General features: G+C 37.6%; 1 protein-coding gene across 2 annotated transcripts in view; it reads right to left on the reverse strand.

Moving 5' to 3' along the window:
• CSNK2A1 (casein kinase 2 alpha 1) overlaps positions 1 to 20113 on the reverse strand; it is a 60375-nt gene that overhangs the window by 17469 nt on the left and 22793 nt on the right. For both annotated transcript variants that reach the window (XM_043983156.1, XM_043983157.1), the window contains 5 exons: positions 9989 to 10198; positions 8077 to 8188; positions 5978 to 6079; positions 5421 to 5471; positions 3943 to 4002 (listed from right to left, as the gene is read on the reverse strand). In XM_043983156.1, coding sequence (XP_043839091.1) covers positions 3943 to 4002; positions 5421 to 5471; positions 5978 to 6079; positions 8077 to 8188; positions 9989 to 10089 — 426 coding nt within the window. In that variant the 5' untranslated portion in view covers positions 10090 to 10198. The remainder of the gene's footprint in view (positions 1 to 3942; positions 4003 to 5420; positions 5472 to 5977; positions 6080 to 8076; positions 8189 to 9988; positions 10199 to 20113) is intronic.

Consider the following 20113-nt stretch of genomic DNA (forward strand, 5'->3'; position numbering starts at 1 on the left):
AGAAGAAAACCGAGGCTTCAGAAGGAGAGCTGTAGCTGGAATAAAGATAATAGGGAGGGGCAGCTAGGTGGCACAGTGGGTAGAGCACCGGCCCTGGATTCAGGAGGACCTGAGTTCAAATCCAGCCTCAGACACTTAACACTTACTAGCTGTGTGACTCAGGGCAAGTCACTTAACCCCAATTGCCTCACCAAAAAAAAAAGATAATAGGGACACATATTAAAACCCAGAATCTTTTGGTCCCTAGGTCTAGTATTCTTTCAACTGTAACACATTTATAGCTCCTTTACCCTCGTGTATTCAGGGAATGCAATTCTGATCTACATGCACAAGCTTTGTGCATTTGGTAGCACTGTGACTGACAAATACCAATGCTCGCTCCCAAAAGATTTCTCTTTAATGAAATAATTCACATTTCCATAGTATTTCAAGATTTTCAAAGGGCTTTTCCTCACACCACTTCACTTCTAGTCTAGTGAGGTGCACAGAGCAAGTATAGCCTGCATTTTAAAAAAATGAAGAAATTGTGGCTGAAATGTAAAGTGACCTTCACAAATGTCACAAAATGAATTAGTAGCACAGCCATGATGAGAACATAGGACTTTTGACTACAAAACTAGAGACTTCACACTATCATTTTTTTACACTATCTTCTTATTAAATAAAAGAAATATTCTGTTTTCAAATATGGATCTGCCACATCACAATGTAGCAGTATCCAATTTCTAACTAAGGTGTAGGGAGTGGTTTATCCTTTGGAATTTGCCAACACTGCTGTCTAAGTCAGCTGACAGGGGTTGCTCAAATCATCACCCTTACTGAAGAGCAAATTGGGCTTATATTCCTCCCAGGGACATGCCCTGTATATTTGTAGCATATTGAGGCCTAAGCTTGACAATTTTTGCCTTTCTTTGTATCCACAAAGCTTATTATAATACTACCTAGCACAAAGGTGTTTAATGAATGCTTGCTGACTTGACATGATTTGACAGTAGAATGAGAACACTCTAGTTGTAGAGAAGAAATGAGGATAATATCCGTTTCTCCTTTTTAAAAGTGAGGGACCTGCCAAAATAAATAAATAAATAATAAAAAACTGGGGCAGCTAGGTGGTGCAGTAGATAAAGCACTGGCCCTGGATTCAGGAGGACCTGAGTTCAAATCTGGCCTCAGACACTTGACACTTACTAGCTGTGTGACCCTGGGCAAGTCACTTAACCCTCATTGCCCTGCCAAAATAAATTAAAATAAACAAAAGTGAGGGACTACAGATGATGTAGCATGGTATACAAACTTTTTCCTTTTTAAAATCTTTGTTAAAAAAGTTACCATTAGGGGCAGCTAGGTGGTACAGTGGATAGAGCACTGGCCCTGGATTCAGGAGTACCTGAGTTCAAATCCGGCCTCAGACACTTAACACTTACTAGCTGTGTGACCCTGGGCAAGTCACTTAACCCCAATTGCCTTACTAAAAAAAAAAAAAAGTTACCATGATGAGTCAGGGAGAAGAGAGGAATATATTTGGAAATGAATGTGGTATAAAACCAAAAAATATCAATAAAATTTTTAAAAATAATTTTTTTAAGCTAGTGAGATAGTATACAGAATCACTGGTTGAGCTAGAAGGGCCATTAGAGACTATTTAATCTATCCCTTTCATTTTACAGGTCCAGGAATTGAAGTTGAGATGGGGTAGTAGGAGGGTGTAACAGTCCTTGCCCATGGTTATACAGGTAGCAGCAGTGTCTAGATCTGAATGCTAGTCCTTATTCTAAAGCCAGTGTTCTGTCCATTACAATTATCTCCCTTGATATTGTTAAGGGCTAAAATTCTAGCTAAACTGTCTAAAATATCTAATGAGTGGTCGCCAATAAATTATAAGCTTTAGCAAGAGTTAGACTTTTAAGCATTTATTAAGGAGAATAAGAATTTGGTAAAGAGAGAGAAAAAGGCCTAGATTCCTATCTATTAAAGGGAGAGCACATTTCTAGCTCCGCTCTCCACCAGAGTCCTCAGGAAAGAGAGAGCCCGAGACTGAGCGCCAGTCTCTTCCTTCCTCCTCCCACTAGCCCGCGTCACTTCCTGACACCAAAGAAAAGACTCCTGGTCTTGCCCTCAAAGACCTTCACTTCATGGGCAGAACTCTTCTACAGTAAGTCTCCAGCAGGTGGCGTCATTCCAATCGTTACAATATCACTTGTTTATCATGTTCTATTTTACTACAAGTGGTAGGTCAATCCTCACTGGACTTAAAGAGAGACAGTCATGTTTTCTGAACTAGTAAGAGTTCTTATATCTATTGAGCCTAACTTGTGATATTTTGGTAACTTAATTTTAAGAATCAAAGTCCACTTCTCAATCAGCACTCTCCAAGAACAGGTTTAAATAAACCATAGGATAATGAATTGGACAACAGATAATTTGCTCTTAATTTACCTATTGACATCCTTTGAGGGGATTGGGGGTAGGGTTGGTTTATCAGATAAAATTATGGAAAGGCCTACAAGACGTTCTAATTTAGCCATAACTAGCTTTCCTAATCTTGGGGGGAAAAAAGGTTTTCAAAGGATGATTATACTATAGTGGAGATCATAAATACTCATTACATGTCCCACATCTCTTCCAATTGCCTTGTTTCACCCCAAACCACTGTTCACTGATTTAAACCTCCCAAACCTAGAACGACCCATGTTCTTATGACAGTTATTTTAATGATATTCCACTGAAAAACCTACTAAGGAAAATAAGGCTATAAAGAAAGGCAATTCTTAAGAATAAGGAATGTATCTTAACCATCTCTGTACTGCCAATGATACTCAGCACAGTATTTTACACAAACGAAGTGCTTGGTATATGTTTGGTTCAATTTGGAATTGAATTCTCTCTAGGCAGTTACAAACCTAGATATAATTTCTGTGGCTTGATAAAAGAAACTCTAACAAAGGCTTACTCAGGTGCTGTATTATGAAATAAAGATGATTCTGAGGTCTGAAAAGCTTGAGCCAATTGAGCACAAGATTTGGTAGGTCCCACACTAAGATGGGAAAAGCTTGAAGGATATGGGCCAAGTAATAACAAAGTGTGTACCTATCATCCAAGGACCAATCTAGGTTAGTAAGGAGAGGCTTATCACCAGAAAGTTGACCACTAAGTGATGAGTTTTTTGGCCAGGGCAATTCATCAAATACTAAGACTACCAAAGGCCAAGAGGGGGTTGGGAGCTGTGTTGTGCCCACCCCGATGAAATCAGTGTTAGAACATATGGCTTTATAAAGTTCCCACAGTACCACAGAAGAGATTCCCAGAATAAATTACTTTCTGACTTAATATTTTTTAGTAAATATAGTTTCAACAGAACCAATCAATTACATGGAATCATTGAATCTCAGAACGGACTTTAGAGGCCATCTAATTCAATTCCTATAACAATCCCTAACAATTAGTCACCAAATCTTTTCTTGAAGACCTCCAGTGAGCTAATAATTCCAGTAGCAGCTCTAATTGTTACAAAGTTTTTCCTTATATTAAATCAAAACTTGCCTCTCAGCAACTTCCAAGATCACTGAAAAGAGGAAGAGAGGAGAGAATCCTAAAGTGTAAAAGAAATTTTTTTTTTTTAAACTTATGTGTTGGGGCAGCTAGGTGGTGCAGTGGATAGAGCACTGGCCCTGGAGTCAGGGGTACCTGAGTTCAAATCCGGCCTCAGACACTTAACACTTACTAGCTGTGTGACCCTGGACAAGTCACTTAACCCCAACTGCCTCACTAAAAAAACCAAAAAAAGCCCCCAAACTTATGTGTTTTCTTGAAGTTTCTTGCTTTGTGTACAATAGTTGAGCAGTTAAGAATTTTAGGACCACTTTCAGGATGGTCCTACTTTCAACAATATAAGTCGTGAATATAATAAAAGCTTATTCCCCAAATCACCATCAAAAGTCTTACCTTCAAAATCTCATACATATAAAATCGAATATCATAGTCTGTTAACGTCTGGTACAATTGCTGTTGAAGACAAATACAATAACTCAGGATGTAGTAATGCCAACAGAAAGGTAATTTCTCATTCTTACTTCTAGTAATTCAAATTCCTACTTTGGGAATTTTCCAAAGCACCATTGTTCCAGTCTGACTACCTTACCGGTCTCGCTTTCTCAACTAAAGTTCACATTACGAACACTTGAGATTCTTAACTCCATATGAAAAGCAAAGAGGAACTGTTTAGGTTTATTATGTGGGGGAAATACAGACTACATATGGGTGCCACTTTGGAAGTGATAGCTGAATTCCCTTCATTATACAAAGAAGGAAACCAAGGCAATAGGAAGTGAACTACCCAAAGTCATAAATGAGATGGAAATAAACCTAGCATTCTCAACTCTTAGTTCAGTATTCTATCTACTATGCTTCATCGATCTTCTCCTTATATTTGTGATACATAATAGTAAAAAGCTGTTGAACACACACAGTGTCATCACAATAGGAATATACAATCCTTGGTTTATGCACCCAGCACTACAGATTATCACCCAACATGCAAGGATTAAAATGGTGCCAAACATGTAGAGCCAATTCAACAGTGCTTTTGTCCTAGTCCCAATTCAAAAGCAAATACAGCACAATCTGATAATCTCTTCTTCAGTTTCAAAAGAGCTGCAGACTTTTTTTTTTGTTGTTTAATAAATGGATAAAGATGTGCTAAGAGGGCTTTTCAAGATATTAATTTGATTCTAAACAAAATGTTTCTCTTTCCTTTTTTTTGTTACCAAAGGAAATTTATTCAACATTCCTGTTACAAGAATAATGTGAGAAATGAAATGCAAGTCAAACCCCTTTATAATTCCCAAACTCTCTGAGCTCCTATAGTCTAGACGATTTTGGGGCATGAAAGAATTTTGTTGAACTGAAAACTATTTAAAATAAATATCACTGGTGGAGGCTAGGAAATCCTTTTATGTAAAAGTAGTACATGTTCTAACAGGATTTGATCTGTCACATCAAGCATCAATGGTTATTTTAAAAGCTTCAGAGCTTTTTCGAAGTTCAGAGCTTCATAATTAGCCTAAGGTAAAGATCTTTGCTTGCTTTTAGACACAAGGTGTTCCTAGAAACCGCACCTCAGAGTAAATCCTAACTAAGCATGTAGTATTGCTTTCTTCTGTTCAGACATCAGGGGAAATATTTCACTAAGTGGGTCAGAGTAGTGAGAAGTGAAGTACAGGTTTTTGTTAGGCACTATCAGATGAGTGGAGTGGAAAAATACAAAGTGCACTGAGTTTTTACATCTTGAAATATACTATGTCAAAATGATATGCTCCCTCTTAAAGCAACTTAGATGCAGGGTCTTCCGATGGCATAATTTCTAGTGAAAAGTCATGTAACAGATTGAAAAATCAACAACTGAAAAGGTCTGTTACATATACCTTGAAGTCTGTGTTGTTTACGTGTTCAAAAACCAAGGCAGGTGTTCGTGACTAGGGAAAAAAAGAAAACAAAAATTAGCAACAACACTGAAATCTTTGGTTGGCACACTGTTTTGCAGGCTCTTTGTGGTGAGTTTGGCAGTCTCGGCCTCAGCCTCAGTAGCAGAAAACCCTCTAGTGCTAAGATCCCTCCCCCCCTCAGATAATCACCACACTTAGGTAATTTCTGGGATGGATTCAGACAGAAGACATGGAGCTGAAGTCTCACCAGGCTCTAGGCAGCCCAAAATGCGTGCCCATCTGCATCGGACCTGAGTTTGCAAAATGGATTAACACATTTCAGTTTCCAGTGCTATCAGTCTCTTATCCTAGAAGAATAAGAAATAGTCTGTGGGTGGAGGTCTCTTTGAAAGAAAGAAGCTAATCTGATTAAATGGTTGATCTGATTAAGCATTTCAAAAGCAGGACTTAGGGCAGAGGGAAAAACAGAAAGAGGCCAGTTTTATTCTAAGTCATACCCAAACTCAGTGGGCCTTGCTAACTTCTACCATACTCACCACAGGGTCTTTTACTATATCTGCCAGCGTGATTATATTGGGGCCACCTCGCAGATTCTCCAAAATCTTTATTTCACGCTTGATTTTCTTCTTCTTTACAGGCTAAAAAGGGGAGAAAGTCATGTTAGTAAGATACAATATTCAAGAGTATTTCAGTATGTAAAAAAGATGCAACATGGTTAGATTCATATATGCACAAAACAGGACCTTTGTGGCACTGGCATAGCTTGTGTGGAAACTGCTGTGCTCTGTAATACACTCTCATGAAAATCCAATGCAATCTTAACTATTCTTCTTTGTAAAGGTTTAAAAAGTAAAATTTTAAAACTAGTAGTTGAGAAGTTAAAAGCCCCGCCCCCAAGCTATTCTCAAAGTCCCTCACAAATCAAACTCATTAGTCTTGAATACAAAGCCAACCTATCTATTCTAACTAGAATTACTAATTAACAACACAGGAACCTTCTGCCAGATAGCTGTATTTAGGGGACAGTGAACAAACTTCATATTCCTGCCTAACCACCTGACATTACCTCTGCCTCCCCCAACTCTTTTCCCCTCACCTGACTCCTATCCATCTTTGAGGCACTGGTCTAGATCCAACTACTTCTTTCCATGACTCCTTTTCTGATTATAATACTAGTCACATAATCACACGATTTTTTTCATTGGAAGGGGCAACAATAGTCACCTACTCTAACCCATAATCAATGCCTTCTTTCTCTTAACTGCTACAGCAATGGTCTATACAGCCTTCATTTAGCACATACCCTATATTGCCTTCGATTCACACATTTACTAACCACCCACTATTTACTAGGCACTCTCAAAAATGAAACTGTAGTCCCTGACCTCAAAAAAATTGCAGTCTACTATATGACTATCATTTTTAGTGACCTTTTTGCTTTAACTAGTCTTGTCACCCTAACAACATTATAAACTTTTTTTGTTACTTAGAGATTTGGTTTTACTTCTTTACAAGGTTGGGGCTTACACATACTAGGCATTTGACAAATAAATGCCAATCTCTTTTTAATAAACTGACCCAGAAGCCCAGGTTCATGTGTGTGCATGTGCAATAAGTGAAGAGGTGCTGGCAAACTGTAAGGGGTAAGTAGAACTCAGTAATTAGAAACTTTCTACTCCCAGATTTGGAGAACCCTGACATCTTAAACACCTGGACTACTAAAGGAGCTTCTAATCTGTTTCCTTATTTCTGGTCTTAACCCTTTAAATCCATCTTGCAAACTGTAGATAAAACAGTATTTTCCTTTTGTTAACACATGTCCCCAGCTAGAAAATTTTGGTTACCAGTTGTGTAACATAAAAAATAACTGAATTTTAAATCTTGAAGGGAATTTGGAAATCATTTGGTTCTTAATTTCTTTTTTTTTTTTACTTTTTGTGGGGCAATGAGGGTTAAGTGACTTGCCCAAGGTCACACAGCTAGTGTCAAGTGTCTGAGGCTGGATTTGAACTCAGGTTCTCCTGAATCCAAGGCCAGTGCTTTATCCACTGCGCCACCTAGCTGCCTCTGGAAATCATTTGGTACTTGTAGAACACCTTTCCCCATGTATTTGAATCCTATCAGTTTTAAAAGGCCCAATTCAAGTCAGCCTCCTCTTGTGAAGCATTTGTTGCTCCCAGAAGCTAGAAATGATTTCTCTCTAAACTTTCACAATTCTCTTATTTCTCTCATTCTAATATGTTCATTTGACCAGTTAAGTTAATCAGTTAAATTCCCCGAGAACAAGATTTGTATTTAAAACTTTTTTGTTGTCCTCTATAGATGGAAGGGTAAGTTATTCCTAAGGGTAAGTTATCTGAACACCTGGATTCTAGTCCTGATTCTGCTACAAAATAGTTAACTGTAATCTCAGACAAGTTACTTATCTCCCCTCTAACTCAAACAGTGAAACCTGCTTTTACCTACTTCACATATAGTTATTAGAAAACAAGATAGGTATAAAAATACATTGTAAAGTCACAAGTGATACATAAATTCAAGGTCTTATTGTCTGTTATTTTCCTACTTCTGATATAGTACCAAAAGGCTCCACTTCAAATTATCTCTGAATAGTAAAATTTCTCTCTGCACTTACCTTGAGAATTTTAACAACTACTTTTTCATTATTTGTGATGTTGATGGCTTCAAATACTTCACTGTATTTACCCCGGCCTAACTTTCGAACTAGTTGATAGTCGTCTTGGTTTCTGCAAACAAAAAACACCATCAGTCTCAAAAGGCCTCATATTTATTTACTATCAATAAATAAGTCTTATGAGGGTCTATCTCTTCTAACCAGGGAGGCTAGAGGTTTTAAAAATGACTGTAAAATTAAATTGTGAAATGTATCCTTTTGTTTTTGTAATGCACATCTTAAAGGACAGTCCCATTTAAAGCCTAGAAAAGGAAGAAAACTTTGGTAGGCTATGCTTTCTGTAGCTCATCAACCAGAGACATAGGTCTTTTCTTCTACTTTAGCACAAACTAGAGGTTAAGGAAATGTTCATTTCTACTGTTTCCTACTTTGGAGGAATTCGCTTGATAAAAGTACCAAACAGGCCCCTTTTAAGAGCACTAAAGTTTGATTCTAAATAATTATTTCACCAACTAATTTTATTGAAACAATTAAAAGGAATCCAGACATACAGTACTATGCATATAAAAATGTGAAAATGATTACTGCATTATGGAGTAAATGCTTTACACTTTGGACAGGTTAAGCTTAGTTGTTCCATTTCTACTCTTCTATAAACATATAAATGAAGGAATTCATGCAAATTAAGTGGCAAAATGCCAAAAACTTGACAGAGATGTTTAGTCATTTAAATAGGATTAAATCCAAAGCATTCTTTAAATTAAGAGACAGTGTTCAAGGTTGTTATAGTAGAAATACACATATTGTCTAAATAGCTCAGAGCCTGAAATACAATAGTAGAAATGCTAGATTATCAACATACACTAACTCGTATTGGCTTTTGATCCATATCTGAAGAGACTTAATTATCTCCTTATGCAATTGCAATGAACTCTTAAAAGTATCAGCCCACTTGAAACCTACAACCAGAGTCTTAGTGTCCTTTTATACTTGAGGATATGAAAATCATACAGGAATCTATTCTTTACCAAGGAAATACAATTAGAAGGAAATGGCAGCCCTCCTGTATACATTTTTCTTTTTTTTTTGGTCAGAGCATTGAGGGTTAAGTGACTTGCCCAAGGTCACACAGCTAGTAAGTGTCAAGTGTCTGCACCTGAATTTGAACTCAGGTCCTCCTGAATCCAGGGCTGGTGCTTTATCCCCTGCACCACCTAGCTGCCCCTCTGTACACATTTTTATTACCTTTTTTGTGTGTGTGCTTACACTCAGGGTATGACCTGACAAATATGGATCACTTTGGAGAGGAAATGGATACTACCACCATTAAGCAAACTGCACTGAATGGCACTTTAACAGTGCAAGTGAACATCTGGGCCAAATTCCAAGGACAGTCTTCTGACAAAGTCAAGCATTTAGGGATTTTATTTTGTATTTCATAAAAAAGGGAACAATATTCAGGAGAGATACATATATATTTTCCTCAAAATCCTTAAGGGTGGGAAAAGAAAGTTCCCTAATCCCAAGAGTACCTTGGACAAGATTTGGAGATTTCCTTAAAGTACCAATTTTTATACCATCCTCAAAACTCCTGGGGTTAACGAAGTTTTCCAATAGAAGTCTAATTTGCTTCATATCTAACAGTTACATCTAAGGTGAATGCTTTATACCACGGTAAAGAAGGCTAGGATTCACTGGTTTTTAAATGGTGAGGCCAATGAAACAAAATTGTTTCTTCAAGACAGTCACAGAATTTGTAGATCTAAGAGAAGTATGCAAGCTGTGACACTGGCCTCAACAGTGATGTATTACACAGCTGCACAAACAGGTAGCTTTCCAAACATTACAAAGCCAAATCCAACAAGGGTCAGGGCCTTTGCGAGAATAAAGTGAAGCAAGTGGAGACAATTACCCCCATTCCACCACATGTGACTCGTAGTCCCAGTACTCCCGGGGTCTGTGCGTGTTAACATCAGTGTAAACTCTGGCCCTGCTTGGCACGGGTCCCGACATGTCAGACAGGTTGGCGGGCAAAGCTGGACTTGATGTTAAAGTTCTGGTAGTCACTTAATTCAGAGCCAACTAGGGGTAAGGCCTTGTTTAAACCCCTTGTTCTCTCCAACTGCAGAAACAAAATGAACAAAGGGTTACTAAAGAAAAAAATGAAATGAGGGAGGAAGGAGGGAAGGAATGGCTCACAAATACTACCTCTTCCCAAGAATACCTCTGGCTCTATGACTTAGCAACAAATCTCCCTTGAATGTATCAACCACAGTACTTATTGCTGTATGAAAATCCACACTATCCTTAAAATGATACAGTTCTTTTCATATTATGAAGGATCATCTGAAACTTTTGCAAGGAAATCTTGTATGTCTCATGCTTCCAGAAAAAAGAAGGATTTGGGATCCAACCATTTCATATTTACACCTATTATGGCTTTTTAACACACATATGTGCAAAGATAAATAAAAGATAGTATCCACTCAAGTAGTTTATAATTTAGTTGGGGAGGAAAAGTTATGCAGATCAATAAATGCAACAGAAATTTGTTTAAGTGTCTAAGAAAAGCAAAAAGTACAGTGAGAACAGATGAGGGAAATTATTTAATTTGGTGGTGGTTAAAAATGAGTAATCCACTTTGGCTCTAACAAAGAAGATAAGGCTAGATAGGTAGGTGGGGTCACGTCACAGAGGACCTTTTTAAAAGCCACACTAACTTGTTTATACAGTAAACAATGAAGACATTTAAGTTTTTTGAGCACTGCAGAGATATGCACAGGAGGAAGAACAACATGAAAGGACAGATGCACCTAATAGTCAGACCCAAAATCTTATATACAAGCAGTCTATTAGTCCTGGAATTTTTACCTCAGTAGAGACCTTTCCAGGGTGGATGCTCAAAGCTATAATACCATTGTATTATAGAGGTATCAGAGAATCAATGAACTAAATAATGGTACACTGACTATTGAGACTATTGCCAAAAACTGAGCTAAACCACTCCCTTTAGCTGGAACTAAAAATTCTGTTCTTAAAGTGAGATATTAGCTCAATACTATTGTTTTGGGAACCTCAAACAGTAATGGTAACATCAGCAATCACCAATGACACTACTATAATCCAAGTAAGTGGCTCATTCCATTTTACCAACTAGCATTTTAAAACAGAGCTTCAAAATTGACACTAAAATTTTGTTTTGTTTAATTCAGTAAGTGGACTCAGCCAGTTGTGTTCTGTAAGGCAGAGAAAGTAACATTATCCATGCACTTTGTATTTTTCCACTCCACTCGATATTTATCATATACCATTGTTGTCTTTACCTAAACATGTATATACTTCATCTCCTTAATCAGATTATTAACTCTCAAAGGAAAAGAACCCAAGTTAGACATATTGGTATTCTTCAAATCATTAAGTACAACATTATGCACACAGTAGGTTCTCAATACATCTTTAAGTGAATAATATTGCCTTGGATAAGTAGTTCTATAATTGAATTCTCATAGAATTGTAAATTCAAAGCAGGATAGAACCTTGTATGGCATCTAATCCAACCACCTCCTTTTAAAGATGAGGAAACTGAGGGTCCAAGAGATAGATAAGACTTGCTTACTTAAGTAGTAAATGACAAAGATACGATTTGGACCAAAGTTCAATGAAATCATAAGGTGTTTAGTACAATTGTGATCAGGTAGATTAGAAATCAATTCTACAAAATATAAATTGGGTGTGTTAGGTCTAACTTCAGCTCTTTCCTGAAACTTCTTTCTTTAAAAAAACAAACCTATAGTTTTATACAATCTTCTTTTTTATATATATGGAGTTGTTTTATTTATAATAAAATATAAAATAAAAATATATCCAAATTACTTATGTGGTCAAAGGACAGGTCATAGATATAGGACTAAAAGGATGGTTAAGTGATGAGTCCAAGGTCACAAGCTATGAAGCAGCTGAATTCAGACTCAAAGAACAAAACATCTCTATATTCACTTTCCTTCCAAAGGAGCCTCTGTCCTTATAATAAACCAGCTACCAAATAGCTACCAAGAATAAACCAGTGCCTGGCTTTTTACTGGCTTAAGAACAAAAAATATCCAATTTACAGTGCAGACAATGAAGATACTGCTACACTAGCACTGGCATTCTAAAAGGTAGTAAAAAACTAACAAACCTTTGAAGACCCACCCTTGCCCTCCTTGCAGCATGAACCACAAAAGACTCAAAACCCTGCACATTCACTTATAAGCTCACTCATCTGGAGGAATTCCATCTTCCTCTGTGCACCCTATATTATATTCCCAAAACATAGATAACAGTCATTGGTATTGATCAAAACACAACCTATAATTTATGTAGTCCAGCAAAAAGGTCTGTTTTGCTTAAAATATTTTCCTCTTGGTTCCAACCTGCCATTTATGACATTTGACTTTGGTGGCTTTAAATTCATAGACTTTGACTTGCTATTGACAAAAGGCTTTAGAAAATTTCACAACAGCAGAACCAAGAGAAGTTGTGCAGAGACAGCAATATTGTTTGATGAATAACTGTGAATGACTTAACTGTTCTCAGCAATACAATGATCCAAGACAATCTCAAAGGACTACTGATGAAACATACTATCCACCTCCAAAGAAAGAACTGATATTGCTGGAACACAGACTGAAGCATGCTATTTGTCACTTTCTTTCATTTTTTCCCTTTATTCAAGTTTTCTTACACAAAATGACTAACATGGTAATGTTTTACATAATGGTACATACATAATCAGTATATGCTCACCGCCCCAGGGAGGGGGGAAGGAACAAAATTAGAACTCAAAACTATAAATAAAAATGTTTATTACTTTAAAAGGAAAACCCACCCAACCCTTTAAAACAGGAAAAACAACTGTCAAGCTATTTCCTAATTGAGAAACTTATAGGACATACAGAAATGTAGACGACAGAACAGAAATGTGTAGCTATTCCTAGAAACCTTGGCTACTAATTGTACACTGGAACTTGGAACTACCTAGGAGAGTTATTAATACAATACTCTAATAACTCTAATACACTGCACTTGTATACTGTTTCCACATTATTTTTTCATTTAATTATCACAACAATCTTGTTAAGTCCTAAAGACAGGATATTATCTCTTTTATAATGAGGAAGAAATAAAGGGGTCAGGGGTAGGAGACAGGGAAAGGGGCTAGTAGAATAAAAATAGAACCCAGGTTTCCTGCCTGTCAATTGAAGACATTGTCCATTTCTTTTCCTTTTCTCTCATGAACTTAATAGAAATAGAAAATGATAAGCTTATGAACATTTGAAATTATGAATTTCTATTACATAGTTTTAAGAAAGTAAATATTAAATTTAACAAAGTAGCAAAATTGCCTGGTTCTCTGTGAATTCCTTTTTGCTTTCTATTATATAATTTTAAAATGGGGTTGTTTATACTCTTTTTCTTTTTTATTCTGTTTCTTCTAAATAGCCAACAAATGCAAGAACAATGAGTTAATGATTTTCAGGAGTGAAAACTGTAAGGAACCTTTTTCTGGACAGAAGTAGAGTGGAATTAGAGGTGAGCAGACCCCTCTTCTCCTCCCCTCTCCCACCATGTATATATTTACTTATTCATAAATTATTTCTGGCAGTCTTGTAGAAGACGGATTGGAGAGTGATCAAGACTGGGTCAGTGTATTCTAACTTAATTTTGTTACAAGAGTTTTTTTACACAGAAAGACAGTCATTGAGATGTGGCATCATTGTAAAAATTATTTATAAAACTTTTTCTAAAAAAAATATTACAACAAATTCTACAAATTACTTTCAGATTCTGCTTTCCACTCTTCCCTTCCTGGTATTGTCCTCCCACTTTAACTCCTGCCTTCCCCAATACATACTTCCACCAAAATCTGTTCTACTCCCCAATATATTCCTTTTTACTCTTTCTTTTCTCCCCTTCAAAACCTCAGAACAGAACCAATCCATTCCCCAGGTACTGTTTTTCATATCTATCTCCATACCTTTTGAAAACATTAAAGTTTTGACAAACTGTCTCTTGTCCCCCACTAGAATATTAGTACTTCACACAGCTCCTTCCAAGTGTTCAAATAAATTCGCCTTCCTAGTTTTCTTAACTTATGCTTGCATTTCTTTAGGGATTTTTTTGTTTGTTTTGTGGGGCAAGGAGGGTTAAGTGACTTGCCCAAGGTCACACAGCTAAGTGCTAAGTGTCTGAAGCTGGGTTTGAACTCAAGTCCTCCTGAATCCAGGGCCAGTGCTCTATCCACTGAGCCACCAGTGGCTGGCTGCCAAAGTCATGCTTGTATTTCAAAAGTACCTATTCAGGTCTCGTCCTTCATCAAAAATACCTCAAAGTCCTCTATTCCATTAACCAGGTGCCACTCACTGTGCAGCCTGACACCCCCCCCCCAACCCCATTATACTTAGCTTTGCTAAGTTATTCTTGTTTACAAGCCTTTTTTTTGCCTTCCAGAATACTGTATTTAACTAACTCTATTAAAGTAGAGGCTGACCAGTTTTGTGTGATCCTGACAGTTTCCTCAGTGTATGGAACTTCTTTCTGGAGGCATGTATTATTTTGGATGTGACATCTCTAGATTTTGGCTATAATATTCCTAGAACTCTTCCTTTTGGAGTTCCTTTTAGGAGGGTAATCGATGGATTCTTTCTATTTTCACTTTGTCCTCTGGTTTTAGTAGATCTGGGTGTTAATTTATGATTTCCTATAGTCCTATTGTTTGGTGTCTTGGGTTTTTTTTTAATCATTCTTTTCATGGAGTCCAATTACTCTTAAATTATGTCTCCTTGACCTGCTTTTCAGGTCAATTGTTTTCTACGTGTTTTGTTTTTGTTTTTGTTTTGGTGAGGCAATTGGGGTTAAGTGACTTGCCCAAGGGTCACACAGCTAGTAAGTGTCAAGTGTCTGAGGTCAAATTTGAACTCAGATCCTCCTAAATCCAGGGCCAGTGCTCTATCCACTGCGCCACCTAGCTGCCTCTCTACATCAGTTTTAATATCAGACCTTACACTTTTTCCTATGTTTCAATCTTGATTTTCTCCTAATATTTCTTGATGTTCCATAAAATTACTAATTTCAGTTTGGTCTATTCTAGTTCTCAGGGAGCCTGTTACCTGGTGAGGTTTGCCAAGTTATTATTTATTATTTATTCTCCTTCCAATTTTCCTCCAGAGCTTTCACTTCATTAAAAACAAACAGAAAATGCCCCACCCCTTGTTTGACTTTTTTCCCCTAGGCATTAATATAGTACTTGTGGAAAATCCACTTTTTTCCTTTGAGTTTATGCTTGTAGTTGTTAAGAGTTAGTCTTTCCTTTGAGGGGGGAGGGAGTCTCCATATTTGTAATCATTTTTTATATAGACTGGTATCTTAGTTCAGGAATTAAACTTTTCCCACTTGCAACCCCTTTTCACCTGAGAATTTTTTTTTTTGCGATCCTGGGGTACATAGGTATATAAAATGGGTATACATAACCTTTTACTGTTGCCAAATATTTTGTGACCCCCCGCATGGGGTCACAACCCACAGTTTAAGAAGTTAGGTCTTAGTTTACTTATCTCTTCACCTTTAAAAATGGAGCTTTGTACTAGGGCCTGGTTTAGACCTCTGTTTGATCTTACCTGGGTCACCAAATTCTTGTACTGACCTCTCAGGCCCTTCCAAGACCTTTAGGCTTGGGCTTCCTAGGCCTTCTATAACCCTCAGGTGAGTGCTAAGGACCATAGAAACCCTGGGGCCCTGAGCTTTCTTTGTGAAGTCTCAAGAGCTGAACTGATCCCTGAAGCTCCCTAGGGCTTTCAGGGTGTCCACTATATAGCTTTCTGGAGGAGGGTGGAAAATAGTTCTCCATTCCTGCTGCCCCCCAACATAAGAGCTTTGCTTAAGGAGGCTGCTGACTTGTTAGTCTCTACTTGTAGCCCTCTTTCCTACTGCCTGTGAGTATGGGCTTCTAGGCAACTTTTTGTGTAGTTCATGGGGTATAAGGAGTCATGTACTATATAATACTATATGTAATATATAATTTCTCATTGGATTTCTTGATCAGTATTTTGATCAGTATTTGGTCTGGTATGAATTGTTAGAGTGGGTATGTGGGACCAAGGTAGTCTGCCTCTTTTTCAGGCAGCCATGCTGACTGAGAATCCCATAAATATACCTTTTAATTTAGTTCTTTCCAAATTGCTTTCTGTATTGAATAGACCAGTGGTCTCTAAATCTTTTTGATTATCTACCATCACTAAAAAATGTGAGCAAACACACCACCACCACCACCTCCATGTGCATCTTTACTTATTTATAAATTATTTCTAGCAGTCTTATGGAGGGAAGATTGGAGAAAGGAGACCTAAGGCAGGGACACCAATTATGGCGTCTAATGTAATATAGTCCAAGTGATAAGTGATGAGGATTTCAATGAAGGTGGTGGCTGTGTGAGTAAAAAGAAGAGGCCAGATCTGAGAGACAAGAAGGTAGAAATAGCAAGATCTTGCACCTTATTAGATGTGGAGTTAGGAAGAGCAAGGAAGATGACACCAATGTTTCAAACCTAGGAGACTGGAAAGATGGTTGTATTTTAGACAGTTAACAGAAATTTTTAAGAGAATTGAGTTCAGGGTGAAAGTTAATGGAATGAGATCTATGACCCTTGGTAACTCATCCATGTCTGTTTATTCTGTCCCACTGTAAATTAAAAGGGGGGGGGTGTGGGAATAAGGGCTCTTACCTGGTCATTACTCCAGATCCCCAGAGGTGAGTGAGTAATCAGTGGTATGTATATGAAAGTATTGTAGATGGAATTTTCCCACTGGCATCTGCATAGCAGCAGGTCCTCAGGTAGTGGTTAGGTTATAATTGCCTGAAGGAGCCAATTTTTCTTTTCTCCTCACATTCCCCAAGAGGAAAAGGCAGGGAATTTGCATAACAGAGGAGCAGGGTGCAGTAGAAGAATGTTGGGTGGTAACTGGAGAGAAGCCCGACAATGGACTATCAAAGGGAGGGTGGTACATGACCCATTGAACCACCAAAAAAAAAAAAATAGAAGACATTGGCACAGACAGCCATTATAGACTTTTTTTCAGAGTGACAAGACAATTTTTGACAGGTGATTTGGAATACTCTTTTTTTTTTTTAAAGTGAGGCAACTGGGGTTAAGTGACTTGCCCAGGGTCACACAGCTAGTAAGTGTTAAGGCCGGATTTGAACCCAGGTACTCCTGACTCCAGGGCCGGTGCTCTATCCACTGTGCCACCTAGCTACCCCTGGAATACTCTTAATATAATGGTGGCATAACAAAAGGTGATGGAATTAGAGTCAGAAGATCTGAATTTGTCGCTCCTGAATGCCACTCTAGTAGCAGTTTGACCTTTGGATACGACATTTCATTTCTACAAGTTTATACTTGTTGAGGAGGAATACTTACATAGAATTGCTGTGAGGATCAGAAAGTGTAGTCAAAGTATTTTCTAACTATATGATGTAATGGATTTTTGAAGTTATTACCATGATTAGGCACAGAGCCAAATCATTTTTAGAATATAGGGGCCCTAATCTATTCACATATTTTGGAAGCCTATCTCATATACCTTATAGAATAAGTATTCTGAAGGTAAGTATTTTGTAACAGATAAATAATTGTGCATTACTTTCTAAGTTGTCAGTAACTAAGAGGTTAAAATGACGATTTGAGAGGACTCCTGCTGCTTCTGCCTTATACAGTGATAGCTGGCAGGACACTAACTAATTTTTATGCCTGCAAAGATCAGTATCTTGAGATGCCAAAACACTAGGTCTAATTTCCTGTTCTGACCCTATAAGTAATTAGGTAGCAATTAGATAAACTAAATATAAAAAAAGTAAGAAGATCAGCTGCCTTCTTTGTTAGCTACAATATGTTTAAGTGTTAATGTTAGACTATGACCTGGGAGGGGACCTTAGAAATAATCTAATCCAACCCTGCGTTCTATATATTGAGAAAACAAACTCAGAGAAGTAATCAACTAACAATTATGCATTAAGTGTCTAGTATCTCCCAGGCATTATTCAAGGTTTTAGAAAACTGAACCCTAAGAGGTAGGCAGATCAAATATTATTATCCCCTTTTGGCAGATGAGGAAACCAAGGCTCTGACAGGTTAAGTGATTTGCCCATGATCACCTACCTAGGTAGTATCTGGGATGGGATCTGAATCATGATTTCCAGATTCCAAATTCAGTACTTTATATACTACACCAGGTTGCTTCTCTGGTTGTGTCTTACTTAATGTTATGCAGCTAACCAATGGGAGAGCTGGAACCCAAATCCAGGTTTTTAAAAGTTTAGTATTCTAGGGACAGCTAGGTGGTGCAGTGGATAAAGCACTGGCCCTGGATTCAGGAGGACCTGAGTTCAAATCTGACCTCAGACACTTGACACTTACTAGCTGTATGGCCTTGGACAAGTCACTTAACCCTCAGTACCCTGCAAAATAATAATAACAATAATAATAATAATAAAATTTAGTATTCTTTCCATGCTGTCACAAGTCAGAAAATCCTAGGTCCTGATTTTGCCATTTATTGTTTGTGACCTTCGAAACATGTCTTCATCTCTTTGAACCAGGTTATTTACTTCATCTGTAATGAGAATACAACTACCTCTAAGCGTTTTTATAGGAAAAGCTTTATAAACCATAAACACTACAGAAAAGGTGAATAATGTCATTGCAATGGGTGTTGATCTTTCCACACAGAAAAACTGCTTCATGATCTAAAGACACCTTTCTTTGATTAGTTTCTAGTTAGGTAGGAGGCATGGGCAAGTTGCTTCTTTAACTTGTCTAAGCTTGCATTTTCCTCAGTTATAAAATAGGCATAATACAATTTGTAGCATGTACCTCATAAAGTTCTTGTGAAGTTCAAAACTGTGTGTGGGTATAAAAAATTCTTAGCAAACTTTAGGGTTCTCCCACTTGAGCAAGACAAGGCACCATATTCCAAAGGAAGAACAATGAATATGGAATGAAAGGTTTATAATCATCCAGCTCTGCTTAGTCACATTCTCCTTTTTGGGCCTCAAGTTTCTTCAATGAATGGGGTTTAGACTACAAGGCCTCTAAGACCCCACAAGGGACAGATTCATCATAATTTGTTTCCCTTAGAACACAAAAGCTTTAGATGCTATAGTTAACCCACTTCTGGTAAGACAAAATAGTATAATAAGAAAAGCACTGGACATGGTATCAGTGGGTATGAATGGTCAAGCCACCCAACCTCTCAAAGCCTCATGTGCAAAACAAAACTACAATTTACCTCACTGGGCTGGTGTGGCAAAAGCATTCTATAAATAAATCTTATAGTGTTTTAGAAATATGAATTGGTAATAGTAATAGAATTGGGTGGTAACTGGACAGAAATGGGGGGGGGGATCATAATATCAAAAAATAGGATTTCAGTTAAAGAAACTAATGACAACTGCTCAGTTACCAGTCTAAGAAAACCTCCACAGAGGCAGCTAGGTGGCGCGGTGGATAAAGCACCGGCCCTGGAGTCAGGAGGACCTGAGTTCAAATCCAGCCTCAGACACTTGACACTTACTAGCTGTGTGACCCTGAGCAATTCATTTAACCCCCACTGCCCTGCCAAAAAAAGAAAGAAAAGAAAACCTCCACAACACAACTTTAGCCTGTTCAACTATTTATTATCTCACAGATAAAAGTACATTTCCAGCCAGACAAGAGTTAACACTGCAATAACAGGTTCTGGGTTCTTTCTTGCTTCTTTCTGCCCTATTAAGAGTGTGGATTGCTTATTAGCCAAGAGCAAAGTTAATTACTTTGAAACTCTCCAGATTCTCAAGTGTTTGTCTAAAATGACCCCTGCAGTTTTCTGCCTCCATCGGATGGGATCTAATTTATGAACTAGGGGACTTAATTCTCTATTGGAAAACACCTAGTTAACTATTTAATAATCTACCACATTTGCACAGTCAAACATACATCACCATTCAGACCAATTCCAGGGGCAGC

Source organism: Dromiciops gliroides, chromosome 2 (assembly GCF_019393635.1).
Source record: "Dromiciops gliroides isolate mDroGli1 chromosome 2, mDroGli1.pri, whole genome shotgun sequence".
Classification (NCBI taxonomy): Eukaryota; Metazoa; Chordata; class Mammalia; order Microbiotheria; family Microbiotheriidae; genus Dromiciops; species Dromiciops gliroides.